We start from the raw sequence: 18155 nt of genomic DNA, 5'->3' as shown, positions 1-18155 counted from the left end.
CAGACCATGGGGTCGCGAAGAGTCGGACACGACTGAGCGACTTCACTTTCACTTTTCCCTTTCATGCATTGGAGAAGGAAATGGCAACCCACTCCAGTGTTCTTGCCCGGAGAATCCCAGAGACGGGGGAGCCTGGTGGGCCGCCGTCTATGGGGTCACACAGAGTCGGACACGACTGAAGTGACTTAGCAGCATATTGAGAACCTAAAGTGCCTGGTGGCTCAGGTGGGTAATGGCACCCCTCTCCAGTACTCTTGCCTGGGAAATCCCATGGACGGAGGAGCCTGGTAGGCTACAGTCCATGGGGTCGCGAAGAGTTGGACACGACTGAGAGACTTCACTTTCACTTTTCACTTTCATGCATTGGAGAAGGAAATGTCAACCCGCTCCGGTGTTCTTGCCTGGAGAATCCCAGGGACGGGGGAGCCTGGTGGGCTGCCGTCTCTGGGGTCGCACAGAGTCAGACATGACTAAAGCAACTTAGCAGCAGCAGCAGCAAAGTGCCTGGTGGCTCAGGTGGGAAAGAATCTGCCTACAATGCAGGAGACCTAGGTTTGATCCCTGGGTGGGGAAGACCCCCTTGGAGGAGTAAATGGTAGCTCACTCCAGTATTCTTGCCTGAAGAATTCTATGGACAGAGGAACCTGACCTACTACAGTCCATGGGGTCACAAAGAGTCGGACATAACTGAGAGACCAACACTTCCAATGTGGGCCAGGCACAGTTTTAGTACCCAGGGATATAGCAAAGAACAAATCAGAAACAAATCCCTTACTGAATTTACAGTGGCAGAGGGTTGGGGGTGGGGACCAGCCTGACAGAGACAAGATACATAAAAATATAAAATACTAAGTTATATGGAGCCAAAAATAATGCAAGGTGTGTGTGGGCGCTTGTGGGGTGGGGCATTCAAATTAGAAGATCAGGTCCAGCTTGTTACAGATCAACTGATTAGGAGTGACCTTTGCTAGGACAGTTACCTTCTGCAAGAAGTGAATACAGGTTAGGCTTAATCGAGGACTCCAGGCAGATGAAAACTCAGGATGTGGAGAAAAAGCAAAGGTACCCTCTTTTCTTGGTGCTATCTCATAATGTTATTTTAAAAGATCTGCAAACTAAGAAATATGCAAATTGTATTCTGCTTTTTTTTTTTTTTTACTAACAGCTTGAGAAAGTCACCGGTGGCTGCTTAATTTTAAATAAGCAGAACTTGTTGCTTGACTACTGTCTGGCCTCTGATTCTGCTTCATACTTTTACAATTAATTGGATTTATCTGACACCGTGTTGGGAAACTAAACATTTGTTATTCCAACTAACAGCCACAAGTAGCTCCGAATCATTGACGTCATGAGTGCACTGTTTTCTGTTTCTGAAATGGACTGTGAACACCCCTGGCATCTCAGAGCTTCTTACTTCTGCTTTCCTGGGTCAAAACTAATTATGGTCTTTACCTAATTAGCTACTAATGTGAGTACTCTCCCTCCATACTCACACCTGCTCTGAAGTAGCCTATTCTTTTGACACCTTGCTTATTCCCTTGCTGGGAACATCTCTGGCATGTGTTTAAGATCAATTTTTCTAATACATTTTGTTTTTAATAAAGAAGGACCTTCCTCTAGTGATAGGACTCTATCTGCCATATCTTTATTAGCCTGGAGAACTGGAAAAAAAATCTGACAAGTAAAATGTAAATATTCCACACGTAGAAGATACAAATTCACCGAAACGGGAAAGTGTCCCAGTGCCAACTATACTTGGGCCACAAAGCCATGAATTATCTATGGTTCTTAAAACTTTAGGAATGTAAACCCGTTGTCTATCAGAGGAGACCTTTTTCAGGAATCTGCCCCTCTGTACTATTCTGCAGCAGTTTCAAGAGATTTATTACTTACGGTCTTGAGTCTTGGAGTAAAATCCCCTGGATTAGCCACTTCTAATCATACACTCTCTGGCTGCTTGCCTTGCACTAGGCTTCTGAATACCAGAATCCTTCAATTCAGAGTGTCCTCTGCTTCCAAATTTTTATCTCCTTTCATCTGCTCATTCGTTCATTCATTCTAAAGATAATTGTGTGTGTCTATCAGGTGCCAGGCATGCGGACGCCGCAGTGAACCCAGCTGACTGTTTGTCATCATGGTATGTCCAGTGTGTGGGTGCTCCAACTGTCCTTCCTCACACCAGCCCTAGACTTACAAAAATAATAATTTTTAAAATTACTTTTTAATCATTTAAAAGTATTTATTTTTGGCTGCACTGGGTCTTCAATGCGCATGAACTTTCCCTAGTTGCAGCAAGTCGGGGCTCCTCTTTGCTGAGGTGGCAGGAGGGCTTCTCATTGTGGTGGCTTTTCTCGTTTCAGAGCACGGACTCTAGGTACCCGGGCTCAGTACTTGTGGTACACCAGCCTAGTTGCCCTGCAGCAGGTGGCATCTTCTGGAGCAGGGGTCAAACCTGTGTCCCCTGCATTGGCAGGCAGATTCTTAACCACTGGACCATCAGGGAAGTCCAAAAATTTTTTAATTAAAAAAAAAAGAGAGAAAACAAAACAGGGAGTTCCCTGGTGGTCTAGTGGTTAGGATTTGATGATTTCATCATGGAGGCCCAGGATAAGTCCCTGGCTGGGGAACTGAGATGCCGCAAGCTGAGAGGCACAGCAAGAACAAAACCAAACCAAAGCAACAACAAAAAATCCCCAGTCCCTCTCCTGCTGGTCCTTGGAGAAATCGGTGCCAGGTTCTCCCAGAACCCTCTCTCCATGGCCAGTGCTGAGCTTCTGGTTCCCTGTCATATTTTCCCCTCCCACAGCCATGGCTGCTTCCTCCTTATGGCTAGTAAGAAGGTGAGAGAGGCCTGGAATGAGGAACCCAGAACCCACTCCATCCCACCCCGACCCCATTCCCTTTTTCAAAAGAAAGAGAAGCAGCAGGAGAGTTGGAGAGAGCTCCATTTTATTATAGAAAATAAAAACAAAAACAAAAACCCAGGCAATTGAGAAGAAAGGAGACACAGGGGGAAGAGAGTTGAGGTCCCTCATGACTCACCCCACACCCTCAAAATTCAATTCAATTGTGAACCACCAGGAGGAACAGAATTAAATAACTAGAGGGGGATACAGAGTTAAGATTCCCAGCCTTCCCTCTGGGGGAAAGTGAGACACGGGAATACTGAGCAAAAGTGGAGGAAGCCATACCCCAAGTCCCCCCAGTGCGGGGACTCCAGGGGACAGGGAAGAGGATTCTACATGGACACGCAAGTAGGCGTGGCTTGTAAACCCAGGACTTTGGCAGGTGGGGCTGGGGATGGCGGGGGTAGGGGGCTGTAAACCAGGCTGTAGTCAAGAGAAGCAGCAGGAGCTGTAAACAAAGGGGCAGGGACCTAAGGAACAGGAGGGAGAGGTGCTGGAAATGCAGTGGGGGCTGGGTCTCCTGGGGAGATGGGGGAGCCTCCAAGGGGTGGTAGGGAGTCGAGGAGCGTGTACCCTGCCAGTGGAGATGGCAAGGGTGCTCCATCTCTACCCCCGCCCTGTGAGCTCTGTGCTCCTCCCCAGGACTGCATGGGGGTCTCGGATCACCTAGGAGGCACCAGCGTGTCTGAGGAGGGTGGAAACTGAGCGGTTGCCTCTGCCCCCAGAAACAGGAAGAAGAAAGCGAGGTGGAAGATGCTGGTTGCCCTTCCCTGCCAGGCTCATGCTGAGGGTCTGTCTGTCTGCTCTGAACCTTCTGGGTTCCAGAATCTTCAGTTCCGGGAAGAAGGGAGGTGTATCTCCGTGTGGGAAGAGGGTCACCTCCGGCAAGACTCATCTGTGCGAGAGGGGGCAGCAAGGATAGAGGATGAGAGAGGTTCTCCGCCGCCCGCCTCCCTACCCGCTCCCCACACTGAAGGCCAGTTGGCATGCGGAAAATCTTACAACATCTCCCACGTCCTGAGTGCCTGTTGCTACTACTAGTCATAGCAGCCATCACTCATTTCATTTAGCTTGGATTCTCTGCCAGCCATTCTCATAACTTGTTTAATCTTGCAATAACCCCAGGAGATGTTAAGTTATTCCATGTCCAGCCATAGTTCCTAAGTGCTTCCCAAAAAGTTCTTAACCCTCTCAACAATCTCAAGAGGTGGTTATTATTAACCTCATTTCAAAAATAATAAACTGAGGCCAGAGGTCAGGCAGTTACCCTGAGGTAACACCACAATTAAGAGACATGATGGAATTCAAACTCAGGCCTGTCTGATCCAAATCCTGTGTTAACTACACTGTAGCACTCAGAAAGAGTCCTGGTTTAGAAATGTGGCGATCTTATGTGCCCTTCGCTTCTCAGGACCTCAGTTTTCCCATCTGTTAAAAGGAACTGTGAAAGAGGAGAGTGAAAAAGTCGGCTTAAAGCTCAACATTCAGAAAACTAAGATCATGGCATCTGGTCCCATCAGTTCATGGCAAATAGATGGGGAAACAGTGGAAACAGTGACAGACTTTAGTTTTTGGAGTTCCAAAATCCCTGCAGATGGTGACTGTAGCCATGAAATTAAAAGATGCTTGCTCCTTGGAAGAAAAGCTATGACCAACCTAGACAGCATATTAAAAAGCAGAGACATTACTTTGCCAACAACAGTCCGTCTAGTCAAGGCTATGGTTTTTCCAATAGTCGTGTATAGATGTGAAAGTTGGACTATAAAGAAAGCTGAGCACCGAAGAATTGATACTTTTGAACTGTGGTGTTGGAGAAAATCTTGAGAGTCCCTTTGACTGCAAGAAGATCCAACAAGTCCATCCTAAAGGAATCAGTCCTGAATATTCATTGGAAGGACTGATGTTGAAGCTGAAACTCCAATACTTTGGCCACCTGATGTGAAGAACTGACTCATTTGAAAAGACCCTGATGCTGGGAAAGATTGAAGGTGGGAGGAGAAGGGGACGACAGAAGATGAGATGGCTGGATGGCATCACGGACTCAATGGACATGAGTTTAAGTAAACTCAGGGAGTTGGTGATGGACAGGGAGGCCAGTCCATGGGATCGCAAAGAGTCGGACACGACTGAGAGACTGAACCGAATGAACTAAAGGAGCTGTTGGGCTAGAGTCCCCACCAAGCTCCTTCCAAGCGCCAACATTAAATCCCCCTTCCTCCTGAACCGCAGTGCCCGCTCCGACCAGCAGGCGGCGCCAACGGGACGGCGAAGTCTGCGCTCACCCACTATCAGGGCCTTGGTGCGCAGCCCGCCCTGAAGCTCTGGCTGCAGCAACAGCAGTTCCTCCTCCTCCTCTTCGTCGTCGGCTTGGGCCGCTGGGGGACTCGGGGCGCTGGGGGCCTCAGGCTCCGGGCCCAGCTCTTCTAGCACCGAACTCTCCGAGGGATACTGATACGTGGTCTCCAGGGCTGTCTCGCTGAAGGAGATCTTGAGCTGCGGGTGGGAGAGAAAGCGGGGAGGAGGCGAGGTCAGACCGCAGGGTAACAGGTGCAGGACCACAGGGAGTGGGGACTGGGTTTGGGCACGACTCGCTGACTTTGCCCGCCCCAGCCACTCTGGAAGCCAGTTTTCCTTTCGGTACTCGCTACTCGCTGGCCAATCCCAGATTTCCCCTCTTCAGTCATATCGTTTGAAAAACATTGACTTTGGCCTGAGCTTAGGCAGGGGCCTGGGTAGCAGGAGTAAGGAACCCAGGATCAAGGTTTCTACTTTTAGAGTGTGGGAGGTGGAAAGATAAAGAGAAATTAAAAACCTGGATATAAGTCCTGTGATCAGAACTGAGTCTTTGGGCACCCTGGGGGCAATCAGGGGGGCTCCCCAGGGGAGGTGAGAGCTGTCTCCTGGGCAGGAAGGAGCTGGCTGGGAGGGAGTCACAGGCAAAAGCCAAGACAGGCACATTGGTTTCCAGAGCCTTGATCCCTTGCTGTTCGAGGGAGAACCCAGGACCCTGAACACCAGCCTCTCCCACCTCACTCACTCCTCTCCTGCAGCTGAAGTGAGCTCCCAGGAAAGGGTCTTGGCTCTGACAGGGGAGCAGAGACCAACAGAAAAGCCAGAGGAAGGGAGACTGTCCCCCGAAACCCATTGAGATGATAAGCCCAAGTCCCTGAAAGCAGTAGCTGTGGGGGAGGTGACAGGGCAGAGAGGAAAGTCCAGACAAACACGGGACAGGGGTGGAGAACGCACCAGAAGGGACGTGCAGTGACAGAGACAGGCGACCAGAGGAATCTGGAGGGGGCAGAAAATCCTCGGGAACATACTGGCGCAAGAGCCGGCGAGCCCCAGCTGTTCTCACCACCTTTTTACCCTTCCCCTCTGCCCTCCTAAGAAGCTCACGGGGAAGGGGCAGGGTGGGATTAACTCTGGGAGCCAAAGCGATTAAGGAGACAAACAGGAGGATTCCATGCGAACTGCTCGGAAAGGTCCAGAGGATCTCCTTGGGCCTTCTCTAGCATCCGTTGGGGAACCTGGGGGTTGGGGGCCCTGCATCCCCGAGTCTCTGCATGGACTGGCGTATGAGAAGAGAGTAACCAGGATGGTGGCTGGACAGATGGTTGCTAACAGCTGGGTCCCCATGGGAAGCGAGAACTCAAGAGACGTGTGTGTGTGTGTGCGTGCACGCGTGCACATGCGTGTGTCACTCTAAGCGTCCAAACCTGGCATAGGCCCACCTCTCTGGGAACAAAAGCCAGAACCTGGCCAAGGCCTAGGAGGGGCTCCAATGTGCCCCTCGCCACTCAACACTGCATCCTCCTCCACTCCAGCCACATGGGCTGTGATTTCTTCCAGGCCCACCCCAGGCACTCTTACCTCAGGGCCTTTGCACTGGCTGTTCACTCAGCTTAGAATACTCTTCCCCCAATATCGCCGTGGCTCCCTCCCTTTGGATCATGCTATTATTTGCTCCTCCTACCATCTGGCCCTCAAAGTTCCATTTGTCCCTGTCCTAATTTTTTCCCATAATCACTTAACCACCTTCTAACCTAACGTACCAAAAAGAAAGTTAGTCGCTCAGTCGTGTCCAACTCTTTGCAACCCCAAGGACTATAACCCACCAAGCTCCTCTGTTCATGAAATTTTCTAGGTAAGAATACTGGAGTCGGTTGCCATTTCCTTCTCCAGGGGATCTTCCCAATCCAGGGATTGAATCCAGGTCTCCTACATCACAGGCAGGTTCTTTACCGTTTGAACCACTAGGGAAGCCCTAACCTACCAGAGGATTTACTAATTTGGTTACTTATTTTTGTCTGCTGTCAATAGAAGCATGGAAGTTGCTTCAATGGGTAAGGAAGGTTCCATTCATCCAGACATCAGATGGCGTCTCAACATACCAACCCTAGGGGAACACTCTTGCGGGGTGGGGGGGTGCAGGCCAGCCTGCACACAGTCGACCCCCAGTCCGCGTCTGTGGAACAGCCAGCTGGTAGAATTGAGTGACAGGAACCAGACCCCTTATATCCTAACTTCTCCAAAGGAACCACGTCTACTGCTGACAGGTTTACCCAAACTTCTGGGAACCCACTTCTGTTTTCTTTTCATGTCACCTTTTGAGATACCGAGCTCTGTAGTTTATTATCTGCTCTGGTAAAAGGAGCCATTTTATTTGCTCTCTGTCCATGTTTGTCTCTCTCCCCCAACCCTGCTTCTCTCCTCACCACCCCAACTTCTGACTGGGCTTCTCAGGAATGCACAGCCTTCATGGGGTGTGTGTGTTGAGGGGGGTGGGTACGGATGGGATGACTCACTCACTCCTCTCTCATCAGCTATATAAGGTCACAAGGGGGCTGGGGAGAGGAGGGGCCGACCTCCCAGCCAGAGGGGCCTCTGGGGAAGGGCACGGGCCATGGCCCAACCCCTGGGCTCCAGTGGCAGGGCTGGGGCTTCTTTCCCAGTGCAGGGACACGTTTGATGGAATTAGCCTGCAAACAGGAGTTATTTAGGGAAAGGGGGACAGTGTTAGATGGCAGGGTCCTCCTATCCCTGATCTGATAGGCAGGGCTGGACATGCCCGTCCCTGACGAGCAGGGTGCTGGGAGAGAGGAGGAGGCCTCAGGGAGAGCTGAGGGGAAAGTGTCTGGGCCCAGAGAACTCTGCACTGCTTCTTCCCCACCCCCACCTGAAGCAGCCGCTTCCTTATTCTCTCACCACATCCTGAGCACAGTTCTGGCCAGGCCCATGGCCCCATGTTCGCCACTCAGCCCCACCAGCCTTCCGGCCCCCACCCCAGGCTTCCTGTTTGGGCGATCTGCTTCCGGCTCCCTCACTCCCTGACCTAGGACCTAGGACCTCCCTCACTGTCACAGGTCCTGCCCTGCACTCAGTCCCCGGCCTTTGGGCCCCAGACTTCATGTCTTCCCCTCTTTGTTCCTGCCCAGAGGCACAAGACAGCCTCTACAGTAGTGACTTCTCTGAACATCTCACCCTGGCTGTTCCTGACCTAGTTTCTCGCCCAGCCCGGAGGCAAAAGGGTCACCTAGCAGTCAGCTCAGGACAGACCCAGGGACCACGGCTCTGGGATGGGAGCTTGAGCTTCATGTGAAGATGAGCTGGGGTCTCAAGTGACTCCCGACCTTTGTGCTTTCCCACTGACACCGGGGACACGAAAACCAATCTGAGGATGACACATATGGGATGAGGGCTGGAGCTGTGTTAGATACAGAACTTCTCTTTCCTTGGAGATTTTCAAGCTGGAAACTGGTGTATGGGGCAGGAGTTGGGCCAGCGCCAGGGAAGAAGTCAGCTTGGCTGTTTCCAACTTCCCCGCACCGCCTTTTTTCCAGTTTAACCTCTGACCTTCTGCTGGCCCCAGTCCCCAACCCTGCCCTCGACTCCCATTGTGCTCTCTGCTCTCAGCACAGTGCCTCCAAATTCACTTCTCTTTCTTTCTACCCCAAGAGGAGGGAGAGGCCAGGAAGAAAGGGGAAAACCAACTGCTGAGCCAGTTCTGGGGAGGGAGGGGATGCCCAGGGAGGAAGGACTGGGAGGGAGTGGTGGGGGGAGTATTTTGGAAGAGGAGAAGGCTTTTCTTGTCCCAAGAGAGAAGGGAGCACTGTCTGAAGCTGTGGCCCAGCTGGGGGTGTGCAACCCCAAGGTCACCCACTTCAAATGGCCTCTGTGTGAGTCTCTCCCATGGGGCAGACTCGGGGTTCAAAAGCCTTCTTCTCTCTGCTCCTTGGCCAGCCCCTGTTCCACTCCCCTCCCCCACTATCCTAGGATGTCCCCACTCCGCTCTGCAACACCCCCTTCCTTGGGTCTGTGAGCTGTTCCTCCACTAGCTTCTCCCTGCCATTTCTCCCTAAAACCCCAAACCCTTCTGCCTTCCCAGGCTTCCTACCCCGGCATTCTTTTGCCCACTTTTGCCCTGCAGACCCTGCCCGCGTAGACTCCGGGCTGTGGCCTCAACTCGGGTCTCCCACCCAGATGGGCTGGGCTGGGTCACAGACTCGGGAATGGAAAGCATGGGGGGGAACTCAGAGCCTGAGGGAGAGAAGAGTGAGGAGCCTGGGCACACCCTGAGAGAGACACACCCAGGACAGCGAGCCTGATTGTGGAGCAGGCTCCTTGGGCTGGGAAATGAATGGAAAAGAAGGGCCACAAAAAGGAAGGGCGTGTGTTCAGAGGAGGAAGGGTGGCAGCAGGAATGAACAAGAATAGACGAAGACAAGGATACAGAGGTGTAAAAAAAGGGAGAGAGACAGGAGTCCACAGAGCAGTGATGGTGGGCTGGGCGAGAAGTCTGGGTTGGCTGCTCCCTACCTGTTTGTGGCGCCTTTCAGGGGACCCCTTGACAAGGCAGCTTCGGCTGAGGCGGAGGTAGCCCCCCAGAACCAAGATCTCCTCGGCAGTCGGGTACCGCTTCTTCCCAGCCCCAGGGACCGCCGCGTCAGCTGTGGCTGGGGCGGCTGGAGTGGCGGGGGCTGCAGGGGGCGCGGACCGCCGGGGGTTGACTGTGAAGGTGTGTCCGCTGCGGCGGGGGGCCCCCACCCCTGGCCCTGCCTTCACCCCGTAGAAGAGCCGGCTCATGAGGGGATCCCCAAGGGACTGGGGGGCAGGTGGGGCTGGGGGTGGGGGAGACAGAGGGGCTGCAGGTGGGGGCCGGAGTTCCCCTGCTTCCTCTTCCTGCCGTCTAGAGGCTCCAGTCCCGGCGTCCTCTGGGGAGAGGGGGGAGGGCGCAGAGCAGCGGTCCTGCAGGGCGCCCAGAGGCCTGCTCTGAGTGCCCGCCTCCTCCTTCTCAGCCTCCCCTTCTCCAGCCTCTGCACCCAAAGGCCCCACGTGCTTCTCGGCAGACTCTGGAGTGTCTGGTTTCTGGGGCTGAGGCTCTGTGTCCCTGGGTGTCCAGTCTCGGACCTTCCCAGAGTTCAGGGTCCATTTCCAGCCTTCCAGTGGCCGCAGGCCCCTCTCGCCATCCTCCACAGGACTGGGCCTTTCCTCTGCTCCCTCCGGTCCTGCAGAGCGACTGTCTGGAGCCTCCCTTGTCGGGGTCTCTGACAACACTGTGGTCCCTTCTGGGACCATTCTTGGAATCGGCCTCTCGTCTTTTCTCCCCCATTCCTCTGAGCAGTCTTTTCTTTCTTCTCCTGAACTCGGCCTCCACTCTGATGCCTCCAGTTGTGCCAAACTCTGTCCCTGAGACTCTCTGGGGTCAGGCCTCCATTTACGGGACTCTGTCAGGCCCAGCTTCTGGTTGTCAGACTCTTCGGGGCTCAGTCTACTGTCCACCACCTCTGTTCTCCTGGGGCTTTGTTCTCGGGGCTCTGCCAGTCTCAAACTCCGCTCAGGAGTTTCTCCAGGGCTCAGCCTCCATTTCCGCACCTCTGACAGTCTGGAGCTCCTGTCTCCAGCCTCTCCTGGGCTCTGCCTCCAGTCCCGAGACTCCAAAGGCCTGGGGCTCAACTCTCGAGCTCCCCCTATCCCCAGCCTCTTCTCTCTGAGCCACTCTTCCCTGGACTCTCTTCCCTTGGGGCTGGGATCCCGTGTCTCCCCGGCGCTGGGTCTCCGCCCCCGGGTCTCCAAAGGTCCAGGCCGTCTGTCGGTGAGTAGCTCTTCACTCCGCTGCTGCTGCTGCTGGCGCTCTTGCCGGATAAATCGGTTCTGGTGCACGGGCCCAATGGCCTCCAGGAGGACAGCAGACTCGTCTGGGTTTGGAGGTCCAGCCTCCGTAGTCCCAGGCGCAGGGCTAGGCTCCCCAGGAGACAGACCAAGCTTGGCCCGGCGGCGCTCCAGAAGGCCCCGCTTCCAGGCTGGCATCTGCGACAGCCGCTCCCGCTCTGCAGTCTCACGGCCGCGAACGGCTGCCTCTTCCTGCCGGCGCCGGGCTAGCAGCTGTAGCTTCCAGTCTGGGATGGTGGCCATGGTCGCCTTGGGGAGGGTGGGGGAACGCTGGGGGGCAGAGAACAGGAAGGAGAGGCTCCAGAGGGGCCCAGGAGGTGAGAATGGGGGTGGGGGGAGAGGAAGCAGGGGGAGAGGTGGGACACAGAGGAGCTGAGGGTGAGGACAGTAGGAAAGGGGGCGGCGAGGGGGTGGGCAGAGAAAGGGGAAAAACTGAGAAAGAGAAGAGGAAACTAAGAGCCAGGTGATGGGGTTGGGGGAGGTGGGTCGAGAAGAAGAGTGGAGATTCAGCAAAGAGACAAGAGTCAGATTTGGGGGTACAGGTTACTGGGCATCAGAGACAGTCCCCAGGTTGTGAGAAGAGGGAAAAACGAAAGAAGTTGGCGCGAGGGAGAAGAGAGAAGAGAGGCTAGGGGTGAGCGGGGCAGGATCCGAGCGAGGTTGCCTGACCGCTACCCCAGGAGCGGCGGGAGTGGGAAGCGAGGTCAGCGGGATCCCCGGCGGAGAGGGGGCAGTGGCACCTGAAAGGGTGTCGGGAAGGTGGGAGGGCGGAGAGTGGACAGGTCCAGGGAAGAAGGGGGAATCGGGGGCAGAGGGGCAAGGGAGCTCGGCGGCTGCAGCCCGGCGAGTCTCAGCGCGGGCCCCGGAGGTCCGGGCTCCCCTTCCAGCTCCGCTTGAGCCACGCCTCTCCGACCCCCCAGCCCCCACCCCTCCGCCCTGCACTCCGCCCCGGGGCGGGCCAGGGGAAATACCCTCCCCCGGGGACTTTCGGAACCCGGCGATCGGAGCTGCCAGCTCGTTCCCAGAACCCTGGCGTCCACCCCCCACCAACCCTAACCCGGTCCCGGCCCCGCCGCCGGCCTCCCCCACCGGCGATGCCCCGAGGTCCCGGGCGAGCGAGCGCCCCAGGCGTACGGAGCACCGGCTCCACACCGCTTCGCTCCGGAGCCGGCCAGTCTTGCGCCGGGGTCTTGGCGCTCATGGAACCCCGACCTCGCCAGCCGTCCCCACCCGGCTATGACCGCACTGATGGGCAATCTCGGCACAAAGAGAGGAGAGATAGCCCGAGGTCCGCGCCCGGGACGGAAGGGAGGGGACACCCCCTCCCCAAGTCTGAAGCCCCTGGGTCAACTCACACGCCGCGGGGCTCCCGGGGGAGGGGGAGCGAAGGAGCCTGACGTCCGGAGAGAGGAGGAGAGAGGAAGAGGAGGAGAGAGGGATAGAGGGAGATCCGGGGCCGAAGGTGGGGGGGGGGGGTTCGGGGGGGGGGGGCGCGGGACGGGGGAAGGGAGGAGAAGGGGAGGGACGGAGACTGAGACCCGGGGGCCGGGCAGGGGGCGGCCGCCGCTTTGTCTGAGGACAATGGGGAGAGGGAAGGGGGCGCAGGGCGGAGCCGGGCGCGGGGGCGGAGCCTCGCTCTCCGGGTCCCCCTCTTGGGGCCTCGGCCTCGGGACTCTTTGCCCGCCGCGATCCCCGGCCCTCCGCGGTCCTTCCCCAGGGCCTCTCACGCGGCTCCCGCCCGGTAACCCTGGACAACCCAGGTGTCCAGACCCCCACCCCCAGCTCGCCAACCCGGGGCGGCGGCCCGTGACTCAGACCCCTCGAGGGACTTGGGGAGGAAGCGGCAGCTGCTCGGAGCCGGGCCCGCCCTTCCCATCTCCTGCCGCTCCTCCCCACGCTTTTGCCTACCCGGGCCAGCCTTTGTTACCGTGGGGGCGCTTGCGGGGCCCGTGGGGAGGGGGCGGCCGCAGGAGCAGGGCTGGGAAGACAACGGTTTCGGAAGCTCGCTCCCTTACCCGAACCTTTGCCCCACTCTTCCGTTTCAGCCCGTCCCCCACCCGGGTCTGCAGCGAGAAAATTGGGAGATTTGGAGGAAAGGGGACCGGGTGCTCCGGGAAGGGGGTGGAGGGCTGGGTCCGCGGGGAGTGGCCGCCGCCCAGCGGTCACCAGAAGGCGCGGCCGATGCCCAGACTCCAATGTAACTCGCCTTTCCCAGAGCCAGCCCTGCAGCTTTGAGAGACACTGACAGACTGCATTCTACACGTAGAAAAACCAGACTGAATTTTATTTTCCTGTAGCGCGAGTTCCTCGGGAGAGCAGGGAGCCTTTAGTCACCTTAGCTAAGAGCGGGAGAAACCGCTCAACTAGGTTCAGGAGGATGGAGCCTAGGGGCGGGGCCTAGGGACCTGGAACGGCCAGACAGTGGGCCTTGGTCCAGCTCCTGGGAGGGAGCTAGACGTGGAGAAAGGATCCCTGAGGCGCAGAGGGTAGTAACAGGGCTAAGGGAGTGGTCAAGCCAGACTCTTCTCTTGGTGAGGAAATTGTTAATGGAGGGTCAAGCCCTGAACTGTAAGTAGAGGGATAAGTTCCCAGCCACTCCTTCCTGGCTGGTGAGAAGTGGCCCTTGGAGTCCAATGGCTGAAATTCAGTATGGAGCTGGAACCAAGGAGTGGAGGCTCAAGCAAGGAAAGGGACCACTCCTTCAGTCCATTGATTTGGGCCTCTGGTCTGAAGCAGTCAAGGCCTGGATGTTAAGGGAATTTGGGATAGGAGGGAGAGAGGAAGTACAGGGCTTGCAACCAGGGTTAACCCCTTACTCAGCCTCCCCATCCTGGGGCCGGGAGAGCAGGTGGAGTTTTCTTTGTAGCTGGGCCCGGAGGTAGCGGAGATCATGCTGGTCCAGTCCGTGAGCCAGGCCCAGGTAGAGGGTAAGGAGGAGAGCAAGGAGCAGGCGGTCAGTGCCCAGGGTGGGTACCACCCATAGCACAGTCAGCAGCTCCACGCACACTGGATGGCGCAGGTGGGAGAAGAGTCTCAGAGCCCGGGGCGACTTCAGGGCCAGAGGCTCGCCCAGCCCCAGCACATGGTAGTACACCTAGCAGAGGGAGAATGGCTTAGAAATGGAGTCAAGCCCTTGTCACAACTTAACTGCCTCTTTCCTCCCCTTCTGGGCACCCTCCTTCTATGACAGGCTCAGGAACCACCCTTCTGAGACTGGGGGTCCCTGACCCTCATCTCTGGCCCATGAACCTTCCCAGGCCCAAGAAGCCCATGATTCCTAGCCTTTGGGGGAGGGCCGGGGGGAGACTATCTTATAAGAAAGGGAAGTGGAAGACAATGGGAGACAGAGGGACATCCTTGGAGGGGAAAGAGGTATTCTAGAAAGGATCAAATGTCTTGGGTATGGATCTGGGAGCCTCACCTGTTTCAGGCCCATGAGCTCTGCATAGTCGAAGACAAGAAGGATGCTGAAGATGAGGAGCCAGGAAATGACATGGAGGACAAAGCAGAGGAGGGGCACCCAAGTGGCCCACGGCTCAGTCCGAGTCTCCCACAACACAGGACCCCTGGGCACGGGCTCCCAGTACCGCATCACCAGCTGAGAAAGGAAGAGGGACTGGGTTTTCCAGCAGCCCACCCTTGACAGACCCAGACCCAGGGGCTGCCCCCAGTCCAGGCTGGCCGGCTGTTCTCCCCACCTCTATCATGAGCATGTTCACCATGTGGAGGGTGCTGGGTGGGGTCCTAAGGATGTAAGAATGACATGTCTCTACTCTGAGGACTTAGAGAATGGATGAGAGTGACCAGATAGGCACGCACACTAGCCTATGCCAAGCACCCACTGAGAAGACAGGTGAGTACTAACTGGGAAGCTTTCTCTTGAGATCTAGGGAAGTGCTTTTGAAGAAAGGATAAGACTGAAGAGGTGTTAACAAGGCACTCTCAAGCGGGACAACATGAACAAAGTTGCAAAGGTGAGAATGCACACATCGTGCCCAGTGGATAACAAGCAGTACATACTTCTTGATAAAAAACAGAATGTGTGCTGTGAAAGAATGGGAGCTGAGATTAGTCCTGAACACCCTCAGTTCTCCTCCTAAACCCACACTTTATCCAAAGCCTGAGGTTCTTGCAGCTCCAATCAATGACATCCTTCACACATGCTGTTTCCCTTGAGGACTCAGCTGCTAGGGCTTCATACCTGCAAGGCCAGGGCAGTGCATGCCACGTACAGTGACCTCTGAAGGACCCCAAAGTACCGGGACATCCATTCCTTCACGGTCTCAGTTGCCATGAGGCTGTGCTGCCCCACAAACAGTAACAGGAGCCCCAGATCCCAAACCAGCGGGACAAGGATGCTTTGGTCCTGCAGGGCAGCCAGCCATCCCTGGCGGGCATCTAGCGGGAGTTGGAAAAAGGTACAAAAGATCAAGAAGACTGTGGGAAACACTGTCTACCTTCATCTCCTCCTGGGGACCCCAGGCCATGTCCCTTAATGCTTTCAAGAGCCCTATCGCTTCCTCTCTAGGCTTTGCCCACCTCATTTTGCTATTCCCTGTTTCTCCCCTTTTCCCCATGCTTCTTTCAGAGCTGGGGAAGAACATTCCTGTTGGGCAGTCACAAAAGGCATGGCTGGAGTGCCCTTCTTGTTTCAGTTCTCCAAATGCTCCCTCTTTGTAACACCCTCTATAGTCCTCTCTAAGAAGCACTTTTCTGAGAATATTCTGTTCATTGCCCTTTCCCTCCCTCTCGGTTCTCACTCTCCCGCCTCTCCAAACCGCTAATCCCAGAGTTCCTAATTTAGCCCTCCAGTCTCCTCGGCCTTGTCTCGGCGGCTTTCAAGGCTCTAGTTCCCTCTCCAGGACTTCCCCTGTCATTTGTCTCCAAGCCCCGCCCCACGCTCCCTCTGCTCCGGCTCCACCTCCCTACCCTAGAGCTCATCCTCCGTCCCTCCCGCTCACCTGGACTGCCAGACTCCGAGATTCTTCCAAGAAGTGGCCGAAGGGAGGTAAAGCGTACGAACTCCACTCCAGTGCCAAAGGCCAGGATGAAAGAGGCGAGGGCAGCAGGGATCAGGAGCAGTGCAGGGGCCATGGCGAGAAGTGGAGGGGTGGGGAAAGGGGCGGGTTTGGGATTCCCGCGGCCGCAGGCTCCGCCCCGGCCCCGCCCCCAGCCTGGAACCCTTCCTGGCGTGGGGCGGGGCTCCCGCGCGCCTGCGCCGGGTTTCCGGCCGGTGCGCGCAGCTCGCTCACACCCAGCTGCGGAGCAGCTCCTCTGGGTTCCTTTCCCCACCCGACGATCTCCGCGTCACAGAAGGGAGTGTTAGAATCCTGAGTAAGGGATGAAAAGGGCAGAGGTTGTGCAGTCACTCACGTGGGTTGAATCGCAGCTGGGTTACTTTTCTCATTCAAAATGAAGACTATTTCCCTCTTGCGGGGTTCTTGCAGAAATAGCATTATGAACCAACCCCCTTTCCTTTAACAGCTTTGACTTGAAAACAGCCAGAGTCAGAGGTTACAAAGCCTCAGTTAACACTTTAGTAATGAGCGGTGAGAGAACGGAAGACTGTTGACCTAGGCTGAGAACCCAAAGCTCTGAATCACCGATTGCAGCTTGTTAGGTGAAAAAGAGTGACTATTTTACCACAAATTAATGCTTATTCTGTAATGTGTTATAAAGTTGCCTCTCCACTTGCCAAGGGCAGAGAACTTGTCTGTAACACTGAAAGACTGGGTCTAATAATGCCAAAGGTGGCTGTTTTGTAACCATGAGTGTAACAATATGTTAAAATATTTGTGATAGAAAACTTTGTTATAGTTGTAAATTTTGTAGTAGGTTAAACTTGTGATAATTAACTACCTATGACTTTAGTCTGAAACCTCATTAGTTTGACTCCACTTACTAGTCAGAAAGCACTAAGATCTTTTGTCCAAAATGTTTTCCTACAGATCTATTTGTAATACCTACGGATGAACATTCACATCTAAAAATTAAAATAAAAGCAAGGTTTTTCTCCACTAAATATCATGTAGCTAAGGACCTAGGCATAAGCTAGTAAGGACCTTAGAGATCGTTAAGCTAATTCTTTCAGATGATAGACGAAACATAGGCCTAAAGAGATAAAGAAAATTTCCTAAGATAAGGAACTGCTAGTCCTGTGGGCTCAGGGATGACAAAATTGCCCAACAGCATGCCACAGGCTCTACATTCCTTTCCACTCCCAGACTCAGTACTCCCATTCTCCTCTGAATCAAAGCTGTTGTGAACTGTGCTACCAGACAGCACGTTTCCCTCCTGATTCACTCTCCATCCTGCTTTCTGCCTCCGGAAGCTGTCCTGAATGTACCTCATCAAAGAACATCACAGCTTTAGAGGGAAGCCTGTCTATATAACTGTTCTGTCTTGGCAAACCTTTTGGGTTCACAGGTGGTCACAACAGACCTGTGGGTACTGGGATACTGCAATATTCTTTGTGATTGCTCTACACTCTGCCTCCTAATTTTCACTTCATTAAACGCTCTCCAAATTATCTTGACTGTGCCGTTTGTTGTTAGGATCCTGATGGATTGACATTACACGATGTACTACGTATGAGCTGTAGGATTCATTGGCAGTGTAAGAAAAGATGTCTTCTCTAGAAATTTGAATTGGGGCACTTAAATGTTACCAGTCATAAGTGGATGTGCACATAAGTGGTAAGCGGGGCTATAGAGGCAGCAGGTGCTGTAAGAAATCCAGAACCTCAAGGACTCAGACAGCAGCAGACAATACAGGCCTTTGGGTAGGGCAAGGGGACTACTATTTATCTAGGTCCTACTGTGGGCCACACCCACAATGGCTGTGCTTAATATATAGTGAGGTTGGGTATGTTTAATTTTTTTAATTTATGTTTTATTTGGCCAGCAGCATGTGGGATCTTAGTCCCCTGACCAGGGATCGAACCCATGCCCCCTGCATTGAGAACACAGGGTCTTAACCACTGGGCCACCACAGAAGTCGCAAGATTGGATATGTTTAAAAGCTAGCACAGTGTTTGGCAAAGCTAATGCTGTTTCTACTACACCAAAGTTTTCCAAACTT

The 18155-nt window shown here is 54.6% G+C and overlaps 2 protein-coding genes across 3 annotated transcripts; both read right to left on the bottom strand.

Moving 5' to 3' along the window:
• Positions 1-2927: 2927 nt before the first annotated feature.
• PPP1R18 (protein phosphatase 1 regulatory subunit 18) lies at positions 2928-13204 on the bottom strand. 2 transcript variants are annotated; one of them, XM_061399208.1, is made up of 4 exons: positions 13091-13204; positions 9723-11345; positions 5189-5399; positions 2928-3801 (listed from the first exon to the last, which is right to left on the bottom strand). In XM_061399208.1, exons 2-4 carry the CDS (start codon positions 11316-11318, stop codon positions 3782-3784), a joined length of 1827 nt encoding a protein of 608 aa, XP_061255192.1. In that variant the 5' UTR covers positions 11319-11345; positions 13091-13204; the 3' UTR covers positions 2928-3781. The 2 variants fall into 2 exon arrangements, with proteins under 2 accessions (XP_061255192.1, XP_061255191.1); XM_061399207.1 differs by lacking the exon at positions 13091-13204 and adding an exon at positions 12431-12539.
• A 125-nt stretch (positions 13205-13329) lies between these two features.
• On the bottom strand, positions 13330-17655 carry NRM (nurim). Its single transcript, XM_061399244.1, has 4 exons — positions 16037-17655; positions 15277-15473; positions 14497-14673; positions 13330-14169 (listed from the first exon to the last, which is right to left on the bottom strand). Exons 1-4 carry the CDS (start codon positions 16167-16169, stop codon positions 13888-13890), a joined length of 789 nt encoding a protein of 262 aa, XP_061255228.1. The 5' UTR covers positions 16170-17655; the 3' UTR covers positions 13330-13887.
• Between the last annotated feature and the right edge of the window lie 500 nt (positions 17656-18155).

This window comes from Bos javanicus, chromosome 23 (genome assembly GCF_032452875.1).
Source record: "Bos javanicus breed banteng chromosome 23, ARS-OSU_banteng_1.0, whole genome shotgun sequence".
Lineage (NCBI taxonomy): Eukaryota > Metazoa > Chordata > Mammalia > Artiodactyla > Bovidae > Bos > Bos javanicus.
Note: the sequence above shows the minus strand (reverse complement) of the source record. Positions and strands in the feature narration are given on the sequence as shown.